Source organism: Toxotes jaculatrix, chromosome 24, assembly GCF_017976425.1.
Source record: "Toxotes jaculatrix isolate fToxJac2 chromosome 24, fToxJac2.pri, whole genome shotgun sequence".
Lineage (NCBI taxonomy): Eukaryota > Metazoa > Chordata > Actinopteri > Toxotidae > Toxotes > Toxotes jaculatrix.
Genome location: NC_054417.1, coordinates 10,988,052 through 11,008,764, shown reverse-complemented (window position 1 = coordinate 11,008,764; position 20,713 = coordinate 10,988,052). Strand labels below are relative to the sequence as shown.

At 44.9% G+C, this 20,713-nt stretch overlaps 1 protein-coding gene across 3 annotated transcripts in view; it reads left to right on the top strand.

Moving 5' to 3' along the window:
* Positions 1–20,713, top strand: part of LOC121177744 (diacylglycerol kinase zeta-like) — a 41,819-nt gene that overhangs the window by 5,704 nt on the left and 15,402 nt on the right. Inside the window, exons 2-25 of one of the 3 annotated variants that reach the window (XM_041032067.1) lie at positions 2,900–4,141; positions 4,728–4,836; positions 5,109–5,204; positions 5,811–5,888; positions 6,350–6,412; positions 7,509–7,565; positions 7,680–7,748; positions 7,893–7,964; positions 8,126–8,242; positions 8,413–8,484; positions 8,603–8,701; positions 8,988–9,070; positions 9,171–9,231; positions 9,422–9,535; positions 9,625–9,762; positions 9,906–9,984; positions 10,137–10,192; positions 10,609–10,671; positions 10,774–10,847; positions 11,348–11,459; positions 12,133–12,219; positions 12,323–12,435; positions 12,569–12,669; positions 14,424–14,503. In XM_041032067.1, coding sequence (XP_040888001.1) covers positions 3,132–4,141; positions 4,728–4,836; positions 5,109–5,204; positions 5,811–5,888; positions 6,350–6,412; positions 7,509–7,565; positions 7,680–7,748; positions 7,893–7,964; positions 8,126–8,242; positions 8,413–8,484; positions 8,603–8,701; positions 8,988–9,070; positions 9,171–9,231; positions 9,422–9,535; positions 9,625–9,762; positions 9,906–9,984; positions 10,137–10,192; positions 10,609–10,671; positions 10,774–10,847; positions 11,348–11,459; positions 12,133–12,219; positions 12,323–12,435; positions 12,569–12,669; positions 14,424–14,503 — 3,003 coding nt within the window. In that variant the 5' untranslated portion in view covers positions 2,900–3,131. The remainder of the gene's footprint in view (positions 1–2,899; positions 4,142–4,727; positions 4,837–5,108; positions 5,205–5,810; positions 5,889–6,349; positions 6,413–7,508; positions 7,566–7,679; positions 7,749–7,892; positions 7,965–8,125; positions 8,243–8,412; positions 8,485–8,602; positions 8,702–8,987; positions 9,071–9,170; positions 9,232–9,421; positions 9,536–9,624; positions 9,763–9,905; positions 9,985–10,136; positions 10,193–10,608; positions 10,672–10,773; positions 10,848–11,347; positions 11,460–12,132; positions 12,220–12,322; positions 12,436–12,568; positions 12,670–14,423; positions 14,504–20,713) is intronic. The other 2 variants (XM_041032068.1, XM_041032069.1) reach the window with 2 other exon arrangements.

Genomic DNA, 20,713 nt, shown 5'->3' with positions numbered 1-20,713 from the left:
ATGGGGACCAAACCATGTCACCTAACTTCTTCCTTTTGCTCCCATCATAAGTACATTGGCCGCTAGAGGCTGATAACATGTATCTATGGCTCCTAATAAGCACAGATGACCTCTGAGGTCGTTTTTACTGGAGGACAGTTTCCTGTTATTGTTAACAGCCTGGACATGTTGTTCTTCTTTACACCGTGACGCCGTCCTTAGAGGAGTTTGCACACGTGATGACAGAGAAGTGGAGATTTTTATGATGACATTTACCGCCAAGGGTGCTGTCTACCAGTTGTCCATTCTGTGTTGCAGTAACTTGTACTTGCAACTCTTTTCAATACAAAGTCTATTTCTGGACAGGAGAGACAGGAAGATGTTTGCCTGCCTTTGTGTGCGCCGCAGTTTGAAACATAGCCGTGTTTTTCCGTTGCGATTCAGCCAAACAAAGGACGTCAGCCGCACTGACATGCAAATACGCACTCAGGTGGGTAATGTTTGATTGCCGAGAACTCTCATCTCACGTCTCCCTCGCTCTTCCCCCGTTATGGTAAGGGATTATCACTGTAGAAGGAAGCTGTTACATAACAGCAACACACAAATACACACACACACACACGCACAGTGGGGGAAAAACACAGAGTCATAATAGAGTTGTTTAGAGGCAAAAAGGAGAGGGGGGGGGGGGTGGAGAAGGAAGCAGGTGTGAACTGTAAGGAAAGTCATTTTCATACATAAGCTTTCATTATTTACACCATAAACAAGGACATGTAAACAAGTTGCAGCACAACATATCCGATTTATGAGGCGGGTATCGATATTCAGTGTGCACGCATGTACTTTCTGTATGTATTATCCCATTTATACCATTGCATCTGTCTAATCGACGTTTAAAGTGTAACTGAGTCGGTGAGGAGTCTGTGAAAAAGTCACTTACTTCCTGTCACGTTAAATTGACAGGAAGGAAGTGACCCCAGAAGCTTCGACGTGTATGCTGATTCACGGGGGCGTCACGTGCTACTTATCTGATCCCCGATCAATGCAACTGTTCAGTGGTCGGAAGAATGATGAGAGAATGATGTGTGGCCCGTGGCAGAGCTTTTTTTTTTCTTCTTTCTCCACCGCCAAGCAGAATCAGTAAACAGAGTTCATCAGTATCAGTAAAATCTTATCAGCTCCCATCCCCGCTGATCACAGTTCAGCACGTTTGAGCTTGGTGAAGCAATAAGGCGAAGACAGGAGCAGTTTTGCTCTGAGCGTGTTTTCGAAAGTAAATAGAAAATCAAGTGTTACGTGACCGCAGTTTCAGATGAGAGGTGGCCTCAGAAGAAAACAAAGCAATAATGTTGAACAGTACAGATCACCTCAGACTGTGGCCCATCATTTGTTTCGCTTCTTGGCTTTATGAAAGCCGGTCCTGCCTGTGACGACCCCTGACCTTTCTGAGAGAGTGTGCGGGAAGAGAGTTCTGCGTTGCTGTTGGGATGAAGTGAGCACTGGGGGTTTCAGCTCGTTGATGATGGGACTTCCTGTTAGACTGTATTGTGGTTTCAGTGAAGGAGATTTTAGCTGCCTTTTTAACCTGCGACATTCTCATCTGATATCTTATAATAGGTGATATTCTGGTATACACCCGTGAGTTCAGTGACATAGCTGGTCACACCATGTCTCATGTATCCTGTACCCTTCTCTTTGTCATAGCCCTGCGTTGAGCTGAGTTAGGTTAGCTTGTGGTGGTGTGGTCTGCAGCGGTTTGTTGTGTGTCACTAATTCAGTCATTCTGTTTTCTGTAAAGTTCAGTAGTGCAACTTTTAGATGAAGATGAGTTGGAAAAAGAAAGAGAATTATTCAAATAGTTCCAGGTCCGTTGATGTGTGCGTCTCATTTTTACCTGTAGCTAAACTAAATTTCGTCTCTGAATCCGTGCACATCAATGGATGGAGGCAAGAGTGATGCAAGATTGCTCTGTAGTTCTGTGTGTGGCCTCGGTGTAACGAGAACCTGAAGAGTTCAAATGTGTTTTCATGGTGCGGTTGGCTCAGCTTACCTTTTTCGCTCGCGCTTCTGCAAGAAACAGCGTAAAATGATACTTTCAGCCTCAGCAAAATCCGGTTCAGCGAATGCCTCGGGGGGGGGGGGGGGCTCGGAGCGGCAGATTTAGTTGGGTAATTAATTCCGAGATTAATACCAAGATTGGACAGGTTGATACGTCTAATTCTCATCTACTACTACTCATAATTTGAACTGATGATTAGTTAATGAAGCTCTTAAGAATTTCTGTAGGATCCTGCAGCCAAAATGTAGAAAACCTCTCTGGTTCCTGGTGAAGATCCTCCTGTCAGATATGAGGCAGCTTCAGCTTTGGGCCGAGAGTCAAAAAACTCCACTTCCTGCGGAGCACATAAACAGAACACCTTGTCCGGGCCTTTTTATCGAGCTCTCATGCTGGATCTGATTCCAACTGGGACTATTGCATCTATTAAATCTGTATGAACTGAGACTGATATACAGTATATCAAGTTGTACAAGCCAAGAAGCAAGATTAGGACTTATTTCAAGTCATATTTGTGTCCACCAACTCCTGAGAGACATATAATACAGTAAAAGCACAGATAAGAATGTGTATTGTATTTAAAAGACACCTGTGTTAACTAAAGACTATAGAAGAAGAAGGGTAATACCGGCTCTGACGACTCTGAAGAAAGCAGCACTGCATCAGTGATCCATTGATCTAATTAAACAGCTAGTTAGATCATTAAACATGGCAACAATTGATCTTATCAATTTGTTTGGACGAATAATTAGATTTTATTGAGTGAATTTTTCATAGTTTTATTCCTTGGAATTACGTACTTGTTTGAGTGAGATTTGTGGAAACACTTCTTTCATTTACAACCCAGCCTACTTGCCCCTTCAGCATTTCTAAAGGAAGACTGGAGAGCAGGAGAGAAGGTGGACCATCATCTTATTCTGGTGGAGGAGGAAATCCGGTTATCATGGAAACCATCTCTCGCCATGTGGTTTTTAAAACATCATGTGAAATGATATCTGAGCACTTCCTCTAAAGGCACTGCTATGTTTTTATCCAATCACAGTGCATCAGGTGCCACATCATTTAGTACCGTATTCCATATTCATAGCACTAAGCCATGATGGATTTCTTCTTCCAACGCCATTTCTGCCGCCGCCGGAAAAGACAGAAGCAATCCGCTGCAGCGCGTCCGCCTGGTCCAGCTGTTCAGGCCAGTAAAGCCAGGAGGCGCTCTAGTGCCGGTCTTCCCTCTGCAGCGTTAGTACAGTCCAGACGCTCCTCCATTGGTTTGCCTCCAGTTTGTACTGACCAGCGCAGGCGTCCCAGTTGTGGCTTACTGGTCGCCAGTGGACAGAGGCGACAGTCGATTATAGAGCAAGGATTAGCAAACACGAGTGACACAGAAGGAGAATCAGGAACAGAAGCTGAGAGAGAAGAGGTAGCCATCAAGAGAGGAAGAGCATTTAAACCTCATCATCCTCGTCGTTCCTCTGGAGGCATCTCCTGCGTCCATCATGGGTTAGCTCTGCGACGTCGACGTCCCTCTAAAGTAAAGTCCATCGAACCTCATTTGCTCGGACCCTCCATGTTACTCGCGAGCGTGGTCCAGATGGGAAGAGGATGGGGAGAGAAAGAAGAGGAAGAGGAGGGACTGTGCTCCTGTTCAGAGTCGGATGAAGAAGGGAGTGATGAAGAAGTGGATGACAGAAGAGGGATAACAGACGGAGGCTTCAGGCCGGCAGCTCAGATGCACTCAACCCAGGCGGTCGTTATGAAGAACTTCAAGCCCTGCCCCTTGCTCCGCCCTCCTCGCTGTTTGAGACGAAACTCCTCCCACCTCCTTCCATTGGACTCCGTCTTTCAGAACAGTGAGATGGGTTGCGGAGTTTACGGCCGCTACAATCGACGCAGCTCGAGTCAAGTTCACCAGAATTTCAATAAACCCATCCCGACTTCCACGACCAGCCCGAGTCTGGTTCAGCTGGCCTTAGCAGATCTGAGTTCAGATCCTGGGGCCTCTGAGACACATGGATCTACACTTCCTAAAAGCTGTTCTTCACCTCTTGGGGGAGGCGAGGGAACCATATACTACAATCCTTATCTGGATACATGGGAGAACTTCCTGTCGTATGTAACAAACACACACTCACACACACAGCTCATTCAATTTTTAAATTCCAAAGACAGGGGGGGGGGGGGGGGACTTTCCCTTCCGAGGTCAGATCGGTGTCATTGCTCGTTTTTGTCAGAATGTAACTTGCCCTATCAGAATTGAGAATCAGATGTTTTGATCCCTTTCAAACTGAAACCTTTTTGCTACACAATCAGACCCGTCGTAATCCGGTTTGCGGGCTTTACAAGGTAAAGCTGGAAAATGGCACACGGTTAAATAAGAACTCATGCCCTGTTCGACAACTGAATCCGCTCGTACCTGTGGGCTAATGCGAGCATCCTACATTTAAGAGCTCTATCTGAAAATGATGTTATGAAATGAAATACAATTTCTGGAAATATGTCTAGCTCAAATTAAGAGGCGATGATTTACGCTGATACTGCTTTCAGATCAAACTGGGTAAAATCGAATAAACAAGCAAAAAACAAGTCTTAAATGTGTTTTTCTGTTATTTTCTTTTCTGCTGTGTTTCTCGTTGTCCTGCGTGAACTTTCCCTTATTTTCTGCCTCCAGGACCTAAAATCTTTTTGTGTTTTGCAGGAAAGCGATAGCCAAGTCCGGCCTGCACCACCTCCCCTGTCAACCCAGCACGTCGTCTCTGAACAGGACCGACCCAGAAGCAAGTATCCGCAGCACTTTGGACTGGACTGTAAGTCTGGGTATCGACACAAATTCAAACAAACCAAACCTGACAGTCCTGTTTAGCCGATGAGACTCAACTGTGATTCCTAAAAAGCAAAACGACTTTGAAATCTACGAGGAAAATAACGTGCGGGATCCTTGTATCACTGATTTTAATCTTTGATACCAAATGATATATCCTTTCATTTTCTCTGACAGCAAAACAGGTTTATAGGCGATAAGGTAATTTTTCACTTCCTGTTCTCCTCTGACAACCTGTGTGTGTGTGTGTGTCTGTAGGAATCGGCTGTGTATGGAGATCATATCTGGTTTGAGACAAATGCATCTGGAGATTACTGTTATGTGGGAGAGCAGCACTGCATTGCCAGAGCACTGGTGAGTATCACCTGTTCCCTGCACTCTACACTCACATACAGCTGTTTAGATTTCCAAAATTCCGATGCCTTTCTCTAGTTTATCAGACTGTGGATGTTTAGATGTCTGCATGTTTGGACATTTACGTCTGCAGAACGTATCACAGCCAACAGCAGTTTTCGCTCGGATGTTCCTTCAACGTCTGCACCAAATGAGCAAAGGAAGTCCCTGTAAAAATAAGCTGTTAATCCAAATTACAAAACAATAACACTGATGTGATCTGATTTAGTTAGGGTTAGTTCGAGCAATGGTTCCCAAACCTTTTCTGTAGGGCCCCCCTTTTGTAGGTGGCTCAGGGGCCAGTCTGAGACTGTCCTGGAGCGTCCCAGTTGAAACCCAGACTTCAGAGCACCTGTGGAGATTTAATTTCTTATCCTTTCTCTGGATCTGTGATTCTTTCAGTTAACTGCACTTCCTTTTTTTTTTTTTTTTTTTTTGCTGTACAAGACTGACCCCCAGAGGTCAAAGATGGCATCACTGACATGCTCAGATTTCTTTTACAACTAGAATTGTTTTTCCTGATTTAAAAACATTTCATGTTCTTCCTCTCTTTCGTTCTCTTTCCAGCAAAAATCTGTCAGTCGAAGGAAGTGTGCTGCCTGTAAGATCGTGGCCCACACCGTCTGTATAGAACAGCTGGAGAAGGTAAAATCTCCGTCTTATGCTTTCACTATACTTTCACCAAGTAGACTGACCCAGAGAATCCAAATGTTCACCTTTAAAATCTTCTAAATGGAGACAAGGATCAGAAACAGGTGTAAACCTTGGGTCTTCGCAGACAGATAAAGGTGAGGAAGAGAGGATTAAAGACGGACGTTAAAACCCTGTTTCATGAGGGACAAAAGGTGATGGAGGCAGGAATAAAGCGGGATTAAACTTTCAGTCCTCAAGGATGAGTTCAAGATCAGAGAGAAGTGGAAAAGGGGGGATTATTTTAAACCCTCAGTCATGAAGGGAATCTAAAAATGGACCCAGGGATGCTTTGCATTTCAGCTGATCACGATTCTTTATTTATTTCGCTTCGCTTTTGATTTTTTCTTTTTGGAAGCGGAGGAGAGCAGGTTGTCTTTAACTGTCCCCCCCCCCCCCTCCTGTCCAACCTACAGCTCCCCACTTCTAGAGCCATTCTGTTGGACGCCAACCTGCCCCACAATGACCCCAGCTTTAGAGTGAGACACATACACAAAAAAACAAAAACAAAAAACAAAATCTCCTTTCTCTACCCCTGTCCTCATCTGTGAGCCTCAATCTAACAGAAATCCACAAACCAGAGGGGGGTGTCTGGGCGGCACTTCAGTCCATTCAGAAGGAAACCACACCAAATGGTGTCAGAATTTATTTGGTAGGAGCTAATCTCCGTCGTAAACACAAACAGAGCGTTTATTCTTTAAATGGCAAACTTTAAAATGAATGAATGGGGTTGGAATCTATTCCAAAGTCGCGCACACACCCTCTGAAAGTTTTTTTTTTTTTTTTTTGGTCTTGTATCATAAAAGGATCATTTTCTTTTCCTTCAATTTGGTCAAATCTTCTGTCTCCTCGTCTAATTTTCCTCTTGATCAAAGTGCTTCCATAAACCTGGAGGTGGAGGCAACAGGTCTGCAACAGATGGAGTAAACATCACACGATGCTGACTCAGAACTTATACGTGGTTGTTTGACATATACACAGCATGTGAAGCCTCGACAGAGTCCTCGGACGTGTCTGACATCGTCTGACGCTTTCAGGTCGTTTCAGCGCTTTCAAGTCGTGTCGTGGCATTAACAGGAAACCTTCAATCGCGCTGAGCTAATAACCGACTGAAACTTTATTTGTTCTGAGACAGAGGACACCACAGAGGTTTGTGATGTGCGAGGCTGAAACCATGTCTCGTAGGGAAGAGCTCACAGACCTGTGCCGTGAGCCGTCTCCGGGGTTAGAGTTCAGCCTGGCAGCCACAGACGTCTGGCGTTGTCCCTGCTCTGCTTCCTCTTTCCCGTTCTCACTTCATTTCTGGGAATCATGGTTCTTCCCCCCCTGGAGACGGACAAAGTCACACGTCTTTTTCTCTTTGGCCTAACTGCTTTTTTTTTTTTTTTCCCCCCCCATCGAGAATCCTTCCAATCATGGCTCTACCTGTGGTAACACCTGTCTGCTCTGGAGCTTTTTTTCTCATAACCTCTTCCAGAACCAGGTGTGGTCTGGGCTGCAGGTATAGAAGCCCAGTTATTATCTGTGCATTCACACCTCTCTGCCTCTCTCCACTCTTCCTCTGCTCTCCTCCAGATTAATTTCAGATGTAAACCGTCTTTCAGAGAATCGGGCTCCAGGAACATTCGAGAGGTGAGTTGTGGATGTTTCTTTCTCCCAGATTGAGAAATTTTAATGTCGTCCGGAACTGAAAGTGGACATGGATTCGAAGTGATAAAACTGTTTGTGTCGTTTGTGTGCGTTCAGCCCATTGTGGTGCGTCATCACTGGGTGCATCGGAGACGGCAAGAGGGCAAATGTAAACAGTGTGGGAAGGTGGGTGGTAATTCTGATTCAGTTATTTCCTTAGAATTAAGGATTAAATTAATTGAATTTCCCTTAAACAAAATAGAAATTGAACTATTAATTAATTGATCTTGTTTTTTTTGTGTGTGTGTGTGTGTGTGTGTGTGTGTTTAGGGCTTCCAGCAAAAGTTTACCTTCCACAGTAAAGAGATAGTTGCCATCAGCTGCTCCTGGTGTAAACAGGCTGTGAGTGACAACCATCGTAAAACATCCTCTTCTTTTTCTTTTTTTTTTTGGACAAATGAAAGTCTTTCTGTTTTCAGATTTTAATAAATAAATGTTTTATAATGCTGTTTTTTTTCCCTCTCTCTCTCTCTCTCTCTCTCTCTCTCTCTCTCTCTCCTCAGTACCACAACAAGGTTTCCTGCTTCATGCTGCAGCAAATTGAGGAGGCTTGTCCAATAGGAGCTCACGCCGCCCTCATAGTTCCGCCCACGTGGATCATTCGAGTCCGACGCCATCAGGTAACGCTGCCAGTCAGTCACTGGTTTAACCTGGTTTGCCTTTACAGGCCTCAGAGCTGGACTCATCATATTTACAGTAGTGTGTTTTACATACACACCTGCACACACCTCCTCGTGAAATTAGCACGTGGTGATCTCGCAGCCGCTGCCTCTGTTCTGTCTCCTAACAGTCGTCCATGAAATCGAGTAAGAAGAAGAAGAGAACGTCGTTCAAGAGGAAAAGCAGCAAGAAAGGCGCAGAGGTCAGTTCTGCTCTGTATTCTGTGGCTCTCCAGAATCAGAGCGTTTCTTACATTTAGAATGGACGACACAAGCTCTGCTGCAGAGAGATCTGAGCACATCGCCTTCTTTTTCTGACAGGAAGGACGACAGTGCAAGCCGTTTATAATCCGACCCATCCCCTCCCCGCTGATGAAGCCGCTGCTGGTGTTTGTCAACCCCAAGAGCGGAGGAAACCAGGTATTCAAACACACACACACACACAGTCGGCTTGGTCACAAAGCAGAGTTAGAGTCATGTGACCCTTAGGTCTTCAACAATTTTGGTCTGAAGACTGGACTAGACATGTTGAAAGACACAAAATCCCACCATTAAGAAAGTGGACCATGATCCCCCTGGGACTGGACTAGACTTGAACCTTACTAAACAATGTCCAGGTCCCCAGATCGTGTACTGTAAATAGATTCTGGGTTGGTGTAGTTACTCATTAGTCTTCCAATGTCCTGTTTGTTTCTCTGTCTGACAGGGCACCAAGATCCTGCAGTCCTTCATGTGGTATCTGAACCCCAGACAGGTGTTTGACCTGAGCCAAGGAGGACCAAAGGAGGGGTAGGACACAGACACACACACATAAGCACACACATAATAGATAAACATCTACTGGTGATGTCAGAAACAATTGTGGCTGAATTGGGTGTAAATCTTGCAGCCTGGAGCTGTACCGCAAAGTCCACAACCTGAGGATCCTGGCCTGTGGAGGAGACGGCACTGTGAGTAACACACACACACACACACACACACACCAAAACCCCTGACGAGCCTCATGGGTACTCAGCTTTTTGATGGACACTGAAAACTTCCTGTCTAAGAGAGAGAGAGAGAGAGAGAGAGAGAGATGGAAGGATGCAGCCTTTTGTGTGTGTAACTGCATATCTATGTGTGTGTGTCTTGTTGAACCAGGTGGGCTGGATCCTGTCCTGCCTTGACGAGCTGGCGTTAAACCCTCAGCCTCCTGTTGCCGTGTTACCGCTTGGGACCGGAAATGACCTCGCCAGGACCCTCAACTGGGGAGGGGTGGGTGCTAAACCTGTACACAGAGTATAGCTTCACAGTACATGTTTACATGTATCTACATGTTTTGTGTGTCTTTGCGTGTGTTCCAGGGATATACAGATGAACCTCTGTCTAAGATCCTGTCGCATGTTGAGGACGGAACGGTCGTCCAGCTGGACAGGTGGAATCTACAGGTCGAACCAAACCATAGTGCAGGGGCCGAGGTGGACGAACAGCAAACTGATAAGGTCAGCGCACGTGCACTCGTTTGTGTAGCCACATCCATCGTGTGCGTGGAAGCTGCAGTACCACAGACTCACCACCAGCTAGCAGCAAAGCACCAGTTTTTCTTGACCAACACTTGTGTGTGTGTGTGTGTGTGTTCTCTCAGCTTCCTCTAGATGTTTTCAACAATTACTTCAGTCTTGGATTTGATGCCCATGTGACTCTAGAGTTCCATGAATCAAGAGGTACTTTCATATATATAATAGCTGCTTAATATTCTTCACATTATCACTGATGTCTGAAGATTACTGGAACATTTCTAATTTGTGTCATACATGTGAAATGAGTATCTGATTTCCTGTCTCTCTCTCTCTCTGTCTCTCGGTCATCATTTCAGAGGCCAACCCGGAGAAGTTTAACAGTCGCTTTAGGAATAAGATGTTCTACGCTGGGGTGAGTTTGCCTCCGTGTCGAAGACTTATCAGTTTCTATTTGTTTTGTGCGTCTGTGCCGAAAGCCGCTGAGAAAACTGTGACACCTTCCAGCAGCGGCGTCTTAGAGTCACACAGCGGTCTACGTCACCGAAATGTTCTCGGGGGAAGAGTATAAAACAGCAGTTGCTTCCCAGGATGTGTCACAGCTGTCCGGTGTTGGTCCCCTTTGTGTGGTAAACATAAGGTGACTTGTGCTGTGTAGAAATGCGGTGAGAGACCCACAACTAAAATGAGAAGGTTGTGCGGTTGTTTGGAGTCTGGGAGCACTCCTGTCTCTGACTTTGCCAGAGGCGGTGGGAAGATAGCTCCATCCAACTGTGGGTTTAATGATGCTGCTTACCTGTCTGTCTGTCTCTCTGTCTGTCTGTCACACAGACAGCATTCTCAGACTTCCTGATGGGAAGCTCCAAAGACCTGTCCAAGCACATCAAAGTGGTGGTGAGTAGCTGTCAATCAAAGAGTCTGCAATTTATGCGAAAACACTGAGTCATTCCCCTCTCCGCGCTCTCTGTCTCTCATTGTCTCTCTCTCTGTCTCCAGTGTGACGGGACTGATTTGACGTCAAAGGTCCAGGACTTGAAGCTGCAGTGTCTGGTCTTCCTCAACATCCCCAGGTTCTGTAAAACAGTGATACTGTTACTGATGTACTAAAGCATGTTTTCTTAATGAACTTTTTTTTTTTTTTTAACCATAACAGAAAACTTTTTAATCATCAGTTATAAAAATAGCTTTCAGGTCAGCTGTTAATACTTACATTTTTCTTTAGCAAGACTGTTTTCTTTCAGGAACTCAGGATTCTTACCTGTGTTTCGTCTGGAGGAACCAGCGTCTAAATTTAGATTCTGCTGTAGTCCCTGCTCCGGGGTGGTGGTGGGGGGGGGGGGGGGGGGGGGGTACATTTTATTTTGGCTGATCTGGGTGGAGTTTGCAGGGGTAAACTTGCCTCACTCACACAGTAAACAGCACTGGGCGACTCGAACATGACGTTACAGTATTAGAATGAGGGTGAGGGATTAGCTCACTGTTTGCCCTTGTTGTCAGTGAGGAGTTTTTATCCAATCAGATGATGATAATGAGTGTTATTGTTTGTTTGTGTGTATGTTGTGTACTTCAGGTACTGTGCAGGCACTACACCTTGGGGGAACCCCAGCGAGCATCACGACTTCGAACCTCAACGCCATGACGATGGATACATCGAGGTCATTGGATTCACCATGACTTCACTGGTACGGAGCGCTCACCGTGACCTGGTCGCCATGGTAACCGGGGAAGGATGTATAGAATGACAACCAGCTCTCAGCTGAGAGTCTGTCTCACTGAAGTAATTTAAATGGAAATGTCCAAACAAAGATGTTCGGTGGTAGATTCTTGTGATGGGAACCAAAAGATTCTGAAGTTTTATTATAATTTATGCTTTTCTGGATTAATGGGACTTTACTATTTAATATTCTCCTACACAGTTGCAGATAAATAAATCTTTCTTATGCAAAAGAAGCGATGAGATGTTGTTTCCAGCTCAAGTTCACAATTTGAGGAAACAGATTAGAAAAAAATACAATTTAAAAAAAGTTTTCTTGTAGAGTGAGCAGAATATTTTTCCATCCAGATGGTCTGAAGAGCGTTTGAAGGGTTTTCGGGAAGGAACAGGAGTGAGGAGTTTTGTTAAATGAGCTCTTAGGATGACAGAGGATTTAACTTTCAGTAAAACAGATGCTGAGCACAGCTTTCGGCTGGACTCCGCAATTTAAAAACAGCGTCTTAAATCTAAAACTATAGATTCGAAAAAAAATAATCATCCATCTGTTGGAGGCTCCGACGCCACAAGGAGACAGTGAAAATGTATATTGTTATGAGTAATTGCTAAGTAAGATGTGTGTGTGTGTGTGTGTGTGTGTGTAGGCTACTCTTCAGGTGGGAGGTCACGGCGAGAGGTTGAACCAGTGCCGAGAAGTCACCCTCACCACCACGAAACCTCTCCCCGTGCAGGTACGTCACTTGCTCGTCACTGCTGTCACCTGTCGCTCTTCACCTGTCGATTGCGATTGATTGATTGATTGATTGATTGGCTGGTCGATTGGCGTCGTTTCAGGTGGATGGTGAGCCGTGCAGACTCGCTCCCTCTGTGATCCGCATCAGCCTCCGAAACCAAGCCAACATGGTTCAGAAAACCAAGCGGCGGACCTCTCTGCCACACCTCAATGAGTGAGTTCCAAACGCAAACACACACACACACACACACCTATACACACTACTCACAGTCAGTAGCTACACATGTACTTGTATAAGTTCTGATAATTCATTTGTTTAAAGTGGTCTGTTCCTGTTTGTGTCTCAGTCAGCAGCCAGTCCCAGAGAGGCTGAGGATCAGAGTCAGCAGGATCAGCATGACTGACTACGAGGCTCTGCACTATGACAAGGACAAACTACGGCAAGCATGTAAGGACACGCACATTCATTTGCATCTGTATGCGCACAGTGTTTAAAGTTGAGCATTGCTAATGGGATGTAATCACCGTCCTGACGCCGTGAGTTTATCTGAATTTGGGCAGTGAGGTTATCGGTCTTCATGAGAAGAATCTGTCACATCAGATCCTCAGTTTCAGTCGGATGCTTGTCGTGTGTCAGCGTGCGGTGGAGACGTGTAGCCTCGTCGCTGAAGGGGGGTTATGAAGCTGCAGGTCGATGCACCTGAGAGACGGCGGGCGTCCTCAGCTTCAAGTGGGAATAAAACAGCTCGATGATAAGCGGGTGGAGCGGGGATGGTCAAGGTCGACAAGATCATTTTCAGCCGTCGCTCCATCCTCTTCGCTCGCACACACACACACTGAAGCTCCACCTCTATCTGCCTCTGTCTCATTAGGAACAGTTACACTCATGCAGTCAAGTTAGTTCCTGTTCAGCCGTTTGACACAGGGTGGCGCTGTTTCCTTTTACAACAATGTAAACAGCATGTTTTATAATACTGTAAACCATTAATACTGGTTTACATGCTTCTGTTGTTTCTTTGCATATCATCTGTACGTACTGTACTGTATCCTGGGACTTAAGCCTAATGCATGGTGGAACACATTTCATTCTAATTCCTATTAATAATTCATTATCACATATTAGTTTTAAATAATCTTCATCAGTTCTCACACCTCAGCCTTTGTTGTTGCCTTCTGAAGTTTGACTCGTTTCCTCATTATGCAAATCAATCACTGCTCTCGACTTGTGGATGTGTCACACTTGGGGGGGAGATGGTAAAAATATGTTTCGTACCCCGAGGCGCAGCGGTTATATATCATCATCAGAGCCATTCCTCTCACTGTGTTCCATCCTGAATATGGATGGAACAGAGAAATAGTTTCATCGAGATTTGAATGGACCTTTATTGACTCAAAAACCAGATGACAAACCAACAAGGGCAACATGTTTTGAACGTGTTTGTGAAGTTCCTATCGCCAGAGCCTCCTCTCCCCCCAGTGGAGGCTTTGTTTTCCTCACAAAGGTATTTAGTATCAATGAGAGGCGTGTGTCTGGGTGCAGGAGCTCCTCGCCTGGTTTGACAGCTCTTCCAGCACATGGAGCTGTGTGATGTTCAGCCAGCAGCTGGTGCAAGCAGGCAAGCAGGCGGCCAGCCTGAGCTTCCTTAGGGAGCGCTCTTTCTGTTTTTCCTTTTTGTTTTTTTTTTCTTTTCTGTTTCAGCGACCTACGCCGGCTTACTGCTGACGAGCCAGCCTGGTCAGGCTCATTTAATAAAATAAAGAAAGACACCGATGCCAGTGTTTCAGATTGGCACTGGACAGAAATCGACAAACTTTGTGATGTGGCTGCGGCGAGCTGGGCTGGAGTCACATAGCCACATAGCTTCCAACTGGCTTTTGTCTCATCACTGAATAGAGGACGGCTGCTGGACATTCAACATGTTTACGTTCTTTAATTCACCTTGATCCTGAGTAGTGATGGTGCCAGGCAGAGTCTCCCTTTCCTGGCTACATATGTAGCCATACATAACCCCCTAATACAGAACATTAACCCCCCCCCCCACCCCAATTCATCTAGAGTCCCCAGGTCTACATCTGCTATAGATGACCGGAATCAAAACTAGCAGAACTCACAAAGGTCCTGAAGGCTGGAGTTGAAACACTGTTGTATAAGTAGGAATGAAAGTGCTGCTGGATAATTGTCTTGTTCCTCTGTATCCCCAGCGATTCCTCTGGGGCTGATTGTGGTTCCCGGTGACAGTGACTTAGAAACCTGCAGGGAGCACATCCAGCGTTTGCAGGAGGTAAGGCTGAGAGAGGAGGCTGAGAGAGGAGGTGAGAAGGGGGGGGGGGGGATGCTGAGATGAAAAGGTCACGGTTCTGTGTCACTGGAAGGAAAGAACAAGGCTGCGACACAAAGGGAGATGAGGAAGAGAGGAAGCTGAAAACCATTTTTTAAAAGATTGGAACCAAGCTAATTAAGCTGTGTGTGTGTGCGTATGAATGTGTGTGTGTGTAAATGAGTGTGTGTGCACCTAAATTTCTTAATGTCTGGACTGCTCTCTACCCTCCTATGCTCCCATCCTCTTCTCTAGGACTTCTGCTCTGTCCATCCCTCCTTTAGATGCTTGGGACAGCAGGTTGGTAGTTGGATGTTGGAGCTTGCAGTGTGTGTTTTTTTTTGGGGGGGGGGGGGGGGGGGGCTCAGAGGCACACGGGAAACTAACAGCTACAGCTAGAACAGTTTTATACAGTTTTTGCCGTTAGCAAACAAATATAGTGTCATAACAAAAATGCGTTACCAATGATTTTTTTTTTTTTCCAAGGATCTTTCTGGTAAAGGTTCTCTGCACTTCTTTCAACCTTTTTTTAATCAAATTTCCTTTTTTTTTTTTTTTTTTATAAGTCAAACCATCAAGCTCCTGAGTGACACTTCCTGTCTGACTCCAGTGATGAATTTAGGTAGAAAGGTTACACCGGCGCTTTGTGAGTGGCAGCTGAAGAGGGCTGTTACTGAAGGCTCGAAATGTTCTAGCAGCATGAGATCCTGCTTTGAATTCCTCACACACACACACACACACACACACACATACACACATCATTCTAGGCAAACAGAACAGCTTCTGCACAAAACATGTGGCCAGTGATTCATTACACAACACAATACGCACACACACACAGGTGCACAAATAAACCCACGCCTGTTAATGTAGACGTCCTAACTTTTTAGTCATCGCTAAAACAGAGTTAACAGTGATACGGCCACATCCGTCTTCATGTCTTTGGATTCTTGGACGTGACTATGTCATCGCAGCTCTTCGTCCTCGCCTGATTGCAGCACTTCCTCTTCAGTTCTTGATCTTCTGACCTTCTCCTCTGTGGCTCTTCATCGGCCGTCTCTCTCTCTCCCATTGCCCCTTTTCTACTCCTGTGTACGATTCCCAGTTACAGAACTGATCTAAGTTTTGTCTCTTTAACTCCAAAATAAGTTTTAAAAACTGTCACGGGTGTTGAGAGAATACTGCTCTCTCATGATATCATTAATTTCCAGCTCATCACTGCTCCTCCAGCTGCTGGAGGAACCAAAAAAAAAAAAAAAAAGAACTTTATCTTGTGTGTCAGATCCTAAATATCACATGAGCATTGCAGCTCAATCCATTCTGGCCCTCTCATGTTCCAGCAGTCATTATGGAACATCTCCTTAATGGAGACCTATGGTTGGAAAAAAAAAGACCATTACTTTAACAGATAAATGTAAATGTTTAAATGTCTGAACAGGGGTTATATTCAGCCAAACTCAGTCCAGACAGCTGCGGGGGGGGGGGGGGGGGGGGGGGGAACACATCTCCAAGTTTCTCGTGGTCCAGACAGAAGAAATGAATCCACATGTGTTTAGTTATTAATGTCAGGCTAAACACATAAAAAAGGAAGTTAAAAAGGCCTCCCCAGTGGAGCAGCGCAGGCCCTCCACCCTCAAGAGATGGGGGGCACAGGCCTAATTAAGAAAGCCATTCGAAGATGTGTGGTCATGCAGCCGCGGAGGCTGCATGGACTGTGGATACGTTTTTTTTTTAAAATGTGCTGCAAAGATTTGAGCACGAACCACCGCCATCACCATCTCACCTTGAAATGTACTTCCAGATTCATCTGGATTTTGACACACAGCACAGCGCGCGCAGAGCAGAGGTGGAAGGACAGGGACGGGGGACAGATGGAAGCTAGCTTCTCACGGCTTCCTGCGCAGATAAAAATCTGCTTCTGTTTTTTTTCTACTCGTCAAAAAGACGCAACCGTTTTTTGCGTCCTCGTATTATTATTATTATTTGACAAAAACACACATGCGTTCTTGTTTCTGCGGAGATTAGTTTCCCTCACGTGTCTCAGTGTTGCGGCACGATGCATGTACTGTTGTGTTTGAATGTCTGCATGTGTGTGTACTGATAGCTTCCGCATGCTTTTATGCGCGTCTGTATTGTTTTGTGTGTATACGCAGCCACGTTTGTTGTGTTGTTGAGCTGTTGTGGACGGTTTGTGGACTTTGTCCTGTAGCGTGGAGGTGATTTGCTCTGTTCGTGTCTGAAGAGAAAAGAAAAAGTGACCAAAAAAAAAAGTTTGTCTTTTCTTTTTCCTTGATTTAATTACCGGGTTAATCAGGAAGCCGAAAAAAAAATCCTCTGAAGTGACAGAGACAGTTTAGAGGTCAGCCCTGACGTTTGAAGTCTTTTCAGCGTTGTATTCAGAGACACACTTTTTGCTCTGCCACACTCGCATCAGCAGAGGACGGGAAGAGACAAAAAACCTATTTATAAATGAAATAAATAGAAATGAAACTCAAAGACCTTGTCGCTGGATCTCGACTATGAAGACTATGAAGTGAAGCCGACTCTTTTTAACTCTTGCGGCACGCTTTTTTTTTTGCTCTTTTGATTCATAATTCATCATCATGCTTTGTGAGATAATATACAGAAAGCCAATGTCATCCACATGAAAGGAAGGCTACTTCCTTTTAATTGTATTTCACAGACTATAGATTTTGGACCTTTAATTAGTCCCAGTGCTGTGGAAAAATACCTGCATTCAAAGCATGATTCCTGTGCTGTAGATAGAGATACACATGTAATTGTGTTACTCCATAACATACAAGTATAGGTAGTAACAGTTAGTAATTGCTATAATTGATACCAGTAGTGATAGGTCTTATATTCATTTTACAGACACAGCACAGAACCGCTGACCTCTGACCTTAGTAAAACACGAATTTAAACACTGATTGAAACGCATCTACAGGCTGGAGAGTGATTAGCTAATGGCTGCAGTGCAATGAAAACAGTTGATGAGATTCTGTGGGTTGAAAAGTCCCAGCTTCCACTGAGCAAGCGCTGTAAGAGAAGGGAGAAAACCGGGCTCACCTGCTCCCTGTTCCTGTGAGTCACTCACAAGTTTGTTTTTTTTGTTTTTTTTTTCCTCTTTTCCTCGTTGTTCTTTTTCTTTCTTTTCCGCTCGGTGGCCAGGGGGGGGGCGGATTTTGCTCCTAGGACGCTGTGCTCTCATGCTCTGTCACCCTGACGTGTATGTCGGAGGTAGGGAGTTGGAAAGGAGAAGGGGGTGGGCGGGGGGGATGATGAGGTTGCTGTGCTTTTTACAGCACTCCGGCCTGTGCAACCTGAATTGTGTTCACAAAGCATGGAGCCCTGAAGTCCCCACGGCTTCTGTGGTTTATAGAAGCTCGTTTAAAACCACACAGCCAACTGAAGTGACCTTCAGTATTTAAAAAATTCACTGCTTTTTCCTTCTAAGCATCAAAGACAGTAGTGAAGATGCGTTTAAGTCCTCTAATATAATACGAAACCCAATGTTTTAAACACACAATAGTGTCAAAAGTGTCGATATTGCCCATCTCGGCCTCTCGGCCACAAAGCTGTGGTACTTTTTAAATACCTGTCCGATCACTAATGTTTATGCAGCCGATGAGACGTCGAGATGTCAGACTTTGTGTCGCCTAGTAACCAAAATGATGCAACAGTCGTTTTAGGGTTTGATCTCCATCTCATTGGCGCCCGATGTTGCTCACTCTCCTCTTTAGGTACCCATATTCACTAAAGCCGCACCTGAGAAAGGAATTCTACACAGACAGAGGCTTGTTGTGATTGTTGTTTACATCTGCAAAACGCTCTGAATGCTGCGAATCCTTAAACCCACTCTGCAGTCTTCACCTGCAGTGGTTAGAACAGGCCTTTCGAAAAAAAAATTGCATGAACCAGCTATTGTATGTGTTCCATTATTTGTGAAAATCGGAGAGGAAGAGAGGTGCTGACACCTGGAGTGACAGGTCAACTTTCTGCCGCTGGGGGCTGATGCTGCCTGTTTGATAAATAACTCCAGGCGCAGAGCGGAGCAGAAAGAAGTCTGGGTATGGCTTAGTAAACCTGACCGCAGCCGAGGAGGAAACTCAGCAACTTTGCTGTGTAAGGAGACGGGAGCGGGGAGTGAATGAAGAAGAGACGGGCGAAGAAAGAAGGTGAAGAAGAAAAGAGTCAGCCACACACGAGTTAGGCTTTTGATTCAGTGTTTGTAGCTTTGCTGTAAAAGCCTCGGGCGTTTTTTTTTTTTTTTTTTTTTTTGCGCTTGCTGAACCCGACAGCAGAATCAGATAGGTACAGACAAACGCGGAGAAGGAGAGTGGGAGAGGTGTTTACTTCAGCCAGCCTTTCTGTCACCGCCTGCATGAAAGCTTTTGCTCTTTGAAAGGAAAAGAACTTTACTTTCTTTGGTTTCTTTCCCCTCCTGTCACATCTATGGGAATGTGACTTCTTACCTTCAGTCGTTTCGCTGCAGAGCTGAACTCAAATAGGTTGTTTTATGTTTCACCGAAGCTGCCAAAGCAGCGCTGATGATCTTTAAATACGAACATCTTTAATATCTTGAGTTTCCAGTGCTCCCAGTGGTAAAACCTCTCACACAGCATGAGACCATTGATGGCAACGGCATGACACAAGAGTTCGGTTTACACCCAGATCACTGCATCGGGCCCTTGAGAGACTTTCAGCTGATTTAATTTTAGTCTTAGTCTTTATATTAGTTTAATTAAGTTTAATTTCAGTCATTTGATTTTTTTTGAGGTTCAGTCATTTGAGGCTACGGCTGTTGCCATCTGCATTGGATACAGTTACCATGGTTACAGGTGACATTCTTGTCTATGGTGAGCTTGGTTCCAGTTGTAAAATAGACAGTGTTCTATCTTGTATGGCTTGGATCAGTCTGTGTGCATAAAAAAACTTTGATGCAAACTTTATTTCCCAAGGCGCATTTGGGCAGGAAGCATCCAATCACAGAGCTGAAATTTCTGCTACATACGTCCTCACTCGCGAAGGATGCAATCTGAAGATGATTATGAACTTAAATCTCTTTTAAAAATGGTTTCCGTTTATGTTTATGTCTCCTTAGGCGTTTAAAATTCGCTGCCGCTCCGATTTCCGCCTCTGACAGGTCTCTTCTCCACGGTAAAGGCAGCTGAGGCTCATGGGTATCGTAGTATTCCGACCCCGCCTGCTAAACTGGTGGCTGATTTCTCCGAAGAAACGTTGAAATAATTGAAACTGGTCGTTACATTATCCAGGAGACACGCTTGGTTCTGTGTTCAATAACATTGAGGATATTATTTGAAGTAAAATTGGAGATGGGAATACACCGACTAGCAACCCCTGCCACTTTTCAGCTCTATAGCTATAATACCCAACAGCTACTGGAAAATGTAATGGAAGTATTTACTACTCCTCAACACCGAGCAATGCATACAGCCTCCAAAATGACCATAAAGCTGCATCCACACCTCTCGAAAACAAAAAAAATGAAGAGTGTAAACTTGATGAAGAAGGATTTATTACAAAGGTGTTAGATTACACTGCACTGGTTTAAGTCGGGTGGAGTCAGGGACAGTTCATACTGAGTAAAAGTAAAAGTGTGTGTTTAGGTGGGAAACGTCTGTAAAGTGAGGAGAACAAACTGATGGAGGAGGAGAGTTTTCACCCTTTTTTTTTCGGGGGTGGGGGGGGGGGCGTCTGCTGAGGAAGCTCTGTCACCCCACGTTTAACCCTTGATGTGTGGACAAACAAGAATCTTTGGTCTGAGGGGATCTGAGGGGTGGTACGGGGGCAGGACTTCACACGCTGAATGCAATGCTAAGACCATTTAGCGCTGTCTAAACAGAGGTTTTAAAAAAAACCTTGTGTGCGACAGCTAACAGGGAGCAGGGAGGCAGGAATCACAGTAATAGCGTGCTGCCTGTTTTTTGATCTTGTTAAAAGTCCTGCTGCAGCATTCTGAGCTAATTGGAGACTGGATAGAAAAAGAAAAAAAAAAAAAAGGCGGGGTGGTACTGAAATACAAAAACTTGCTTTAATGAGGCGAGTGAGCATGAAGAAGGTGTGGACGGCTGTCTTGAGGTCAGAGACACAATCTTCCTGAGGTTTCAAACATCACAAAACTGTCTTTATATTGAACTCAACAGTCACTAT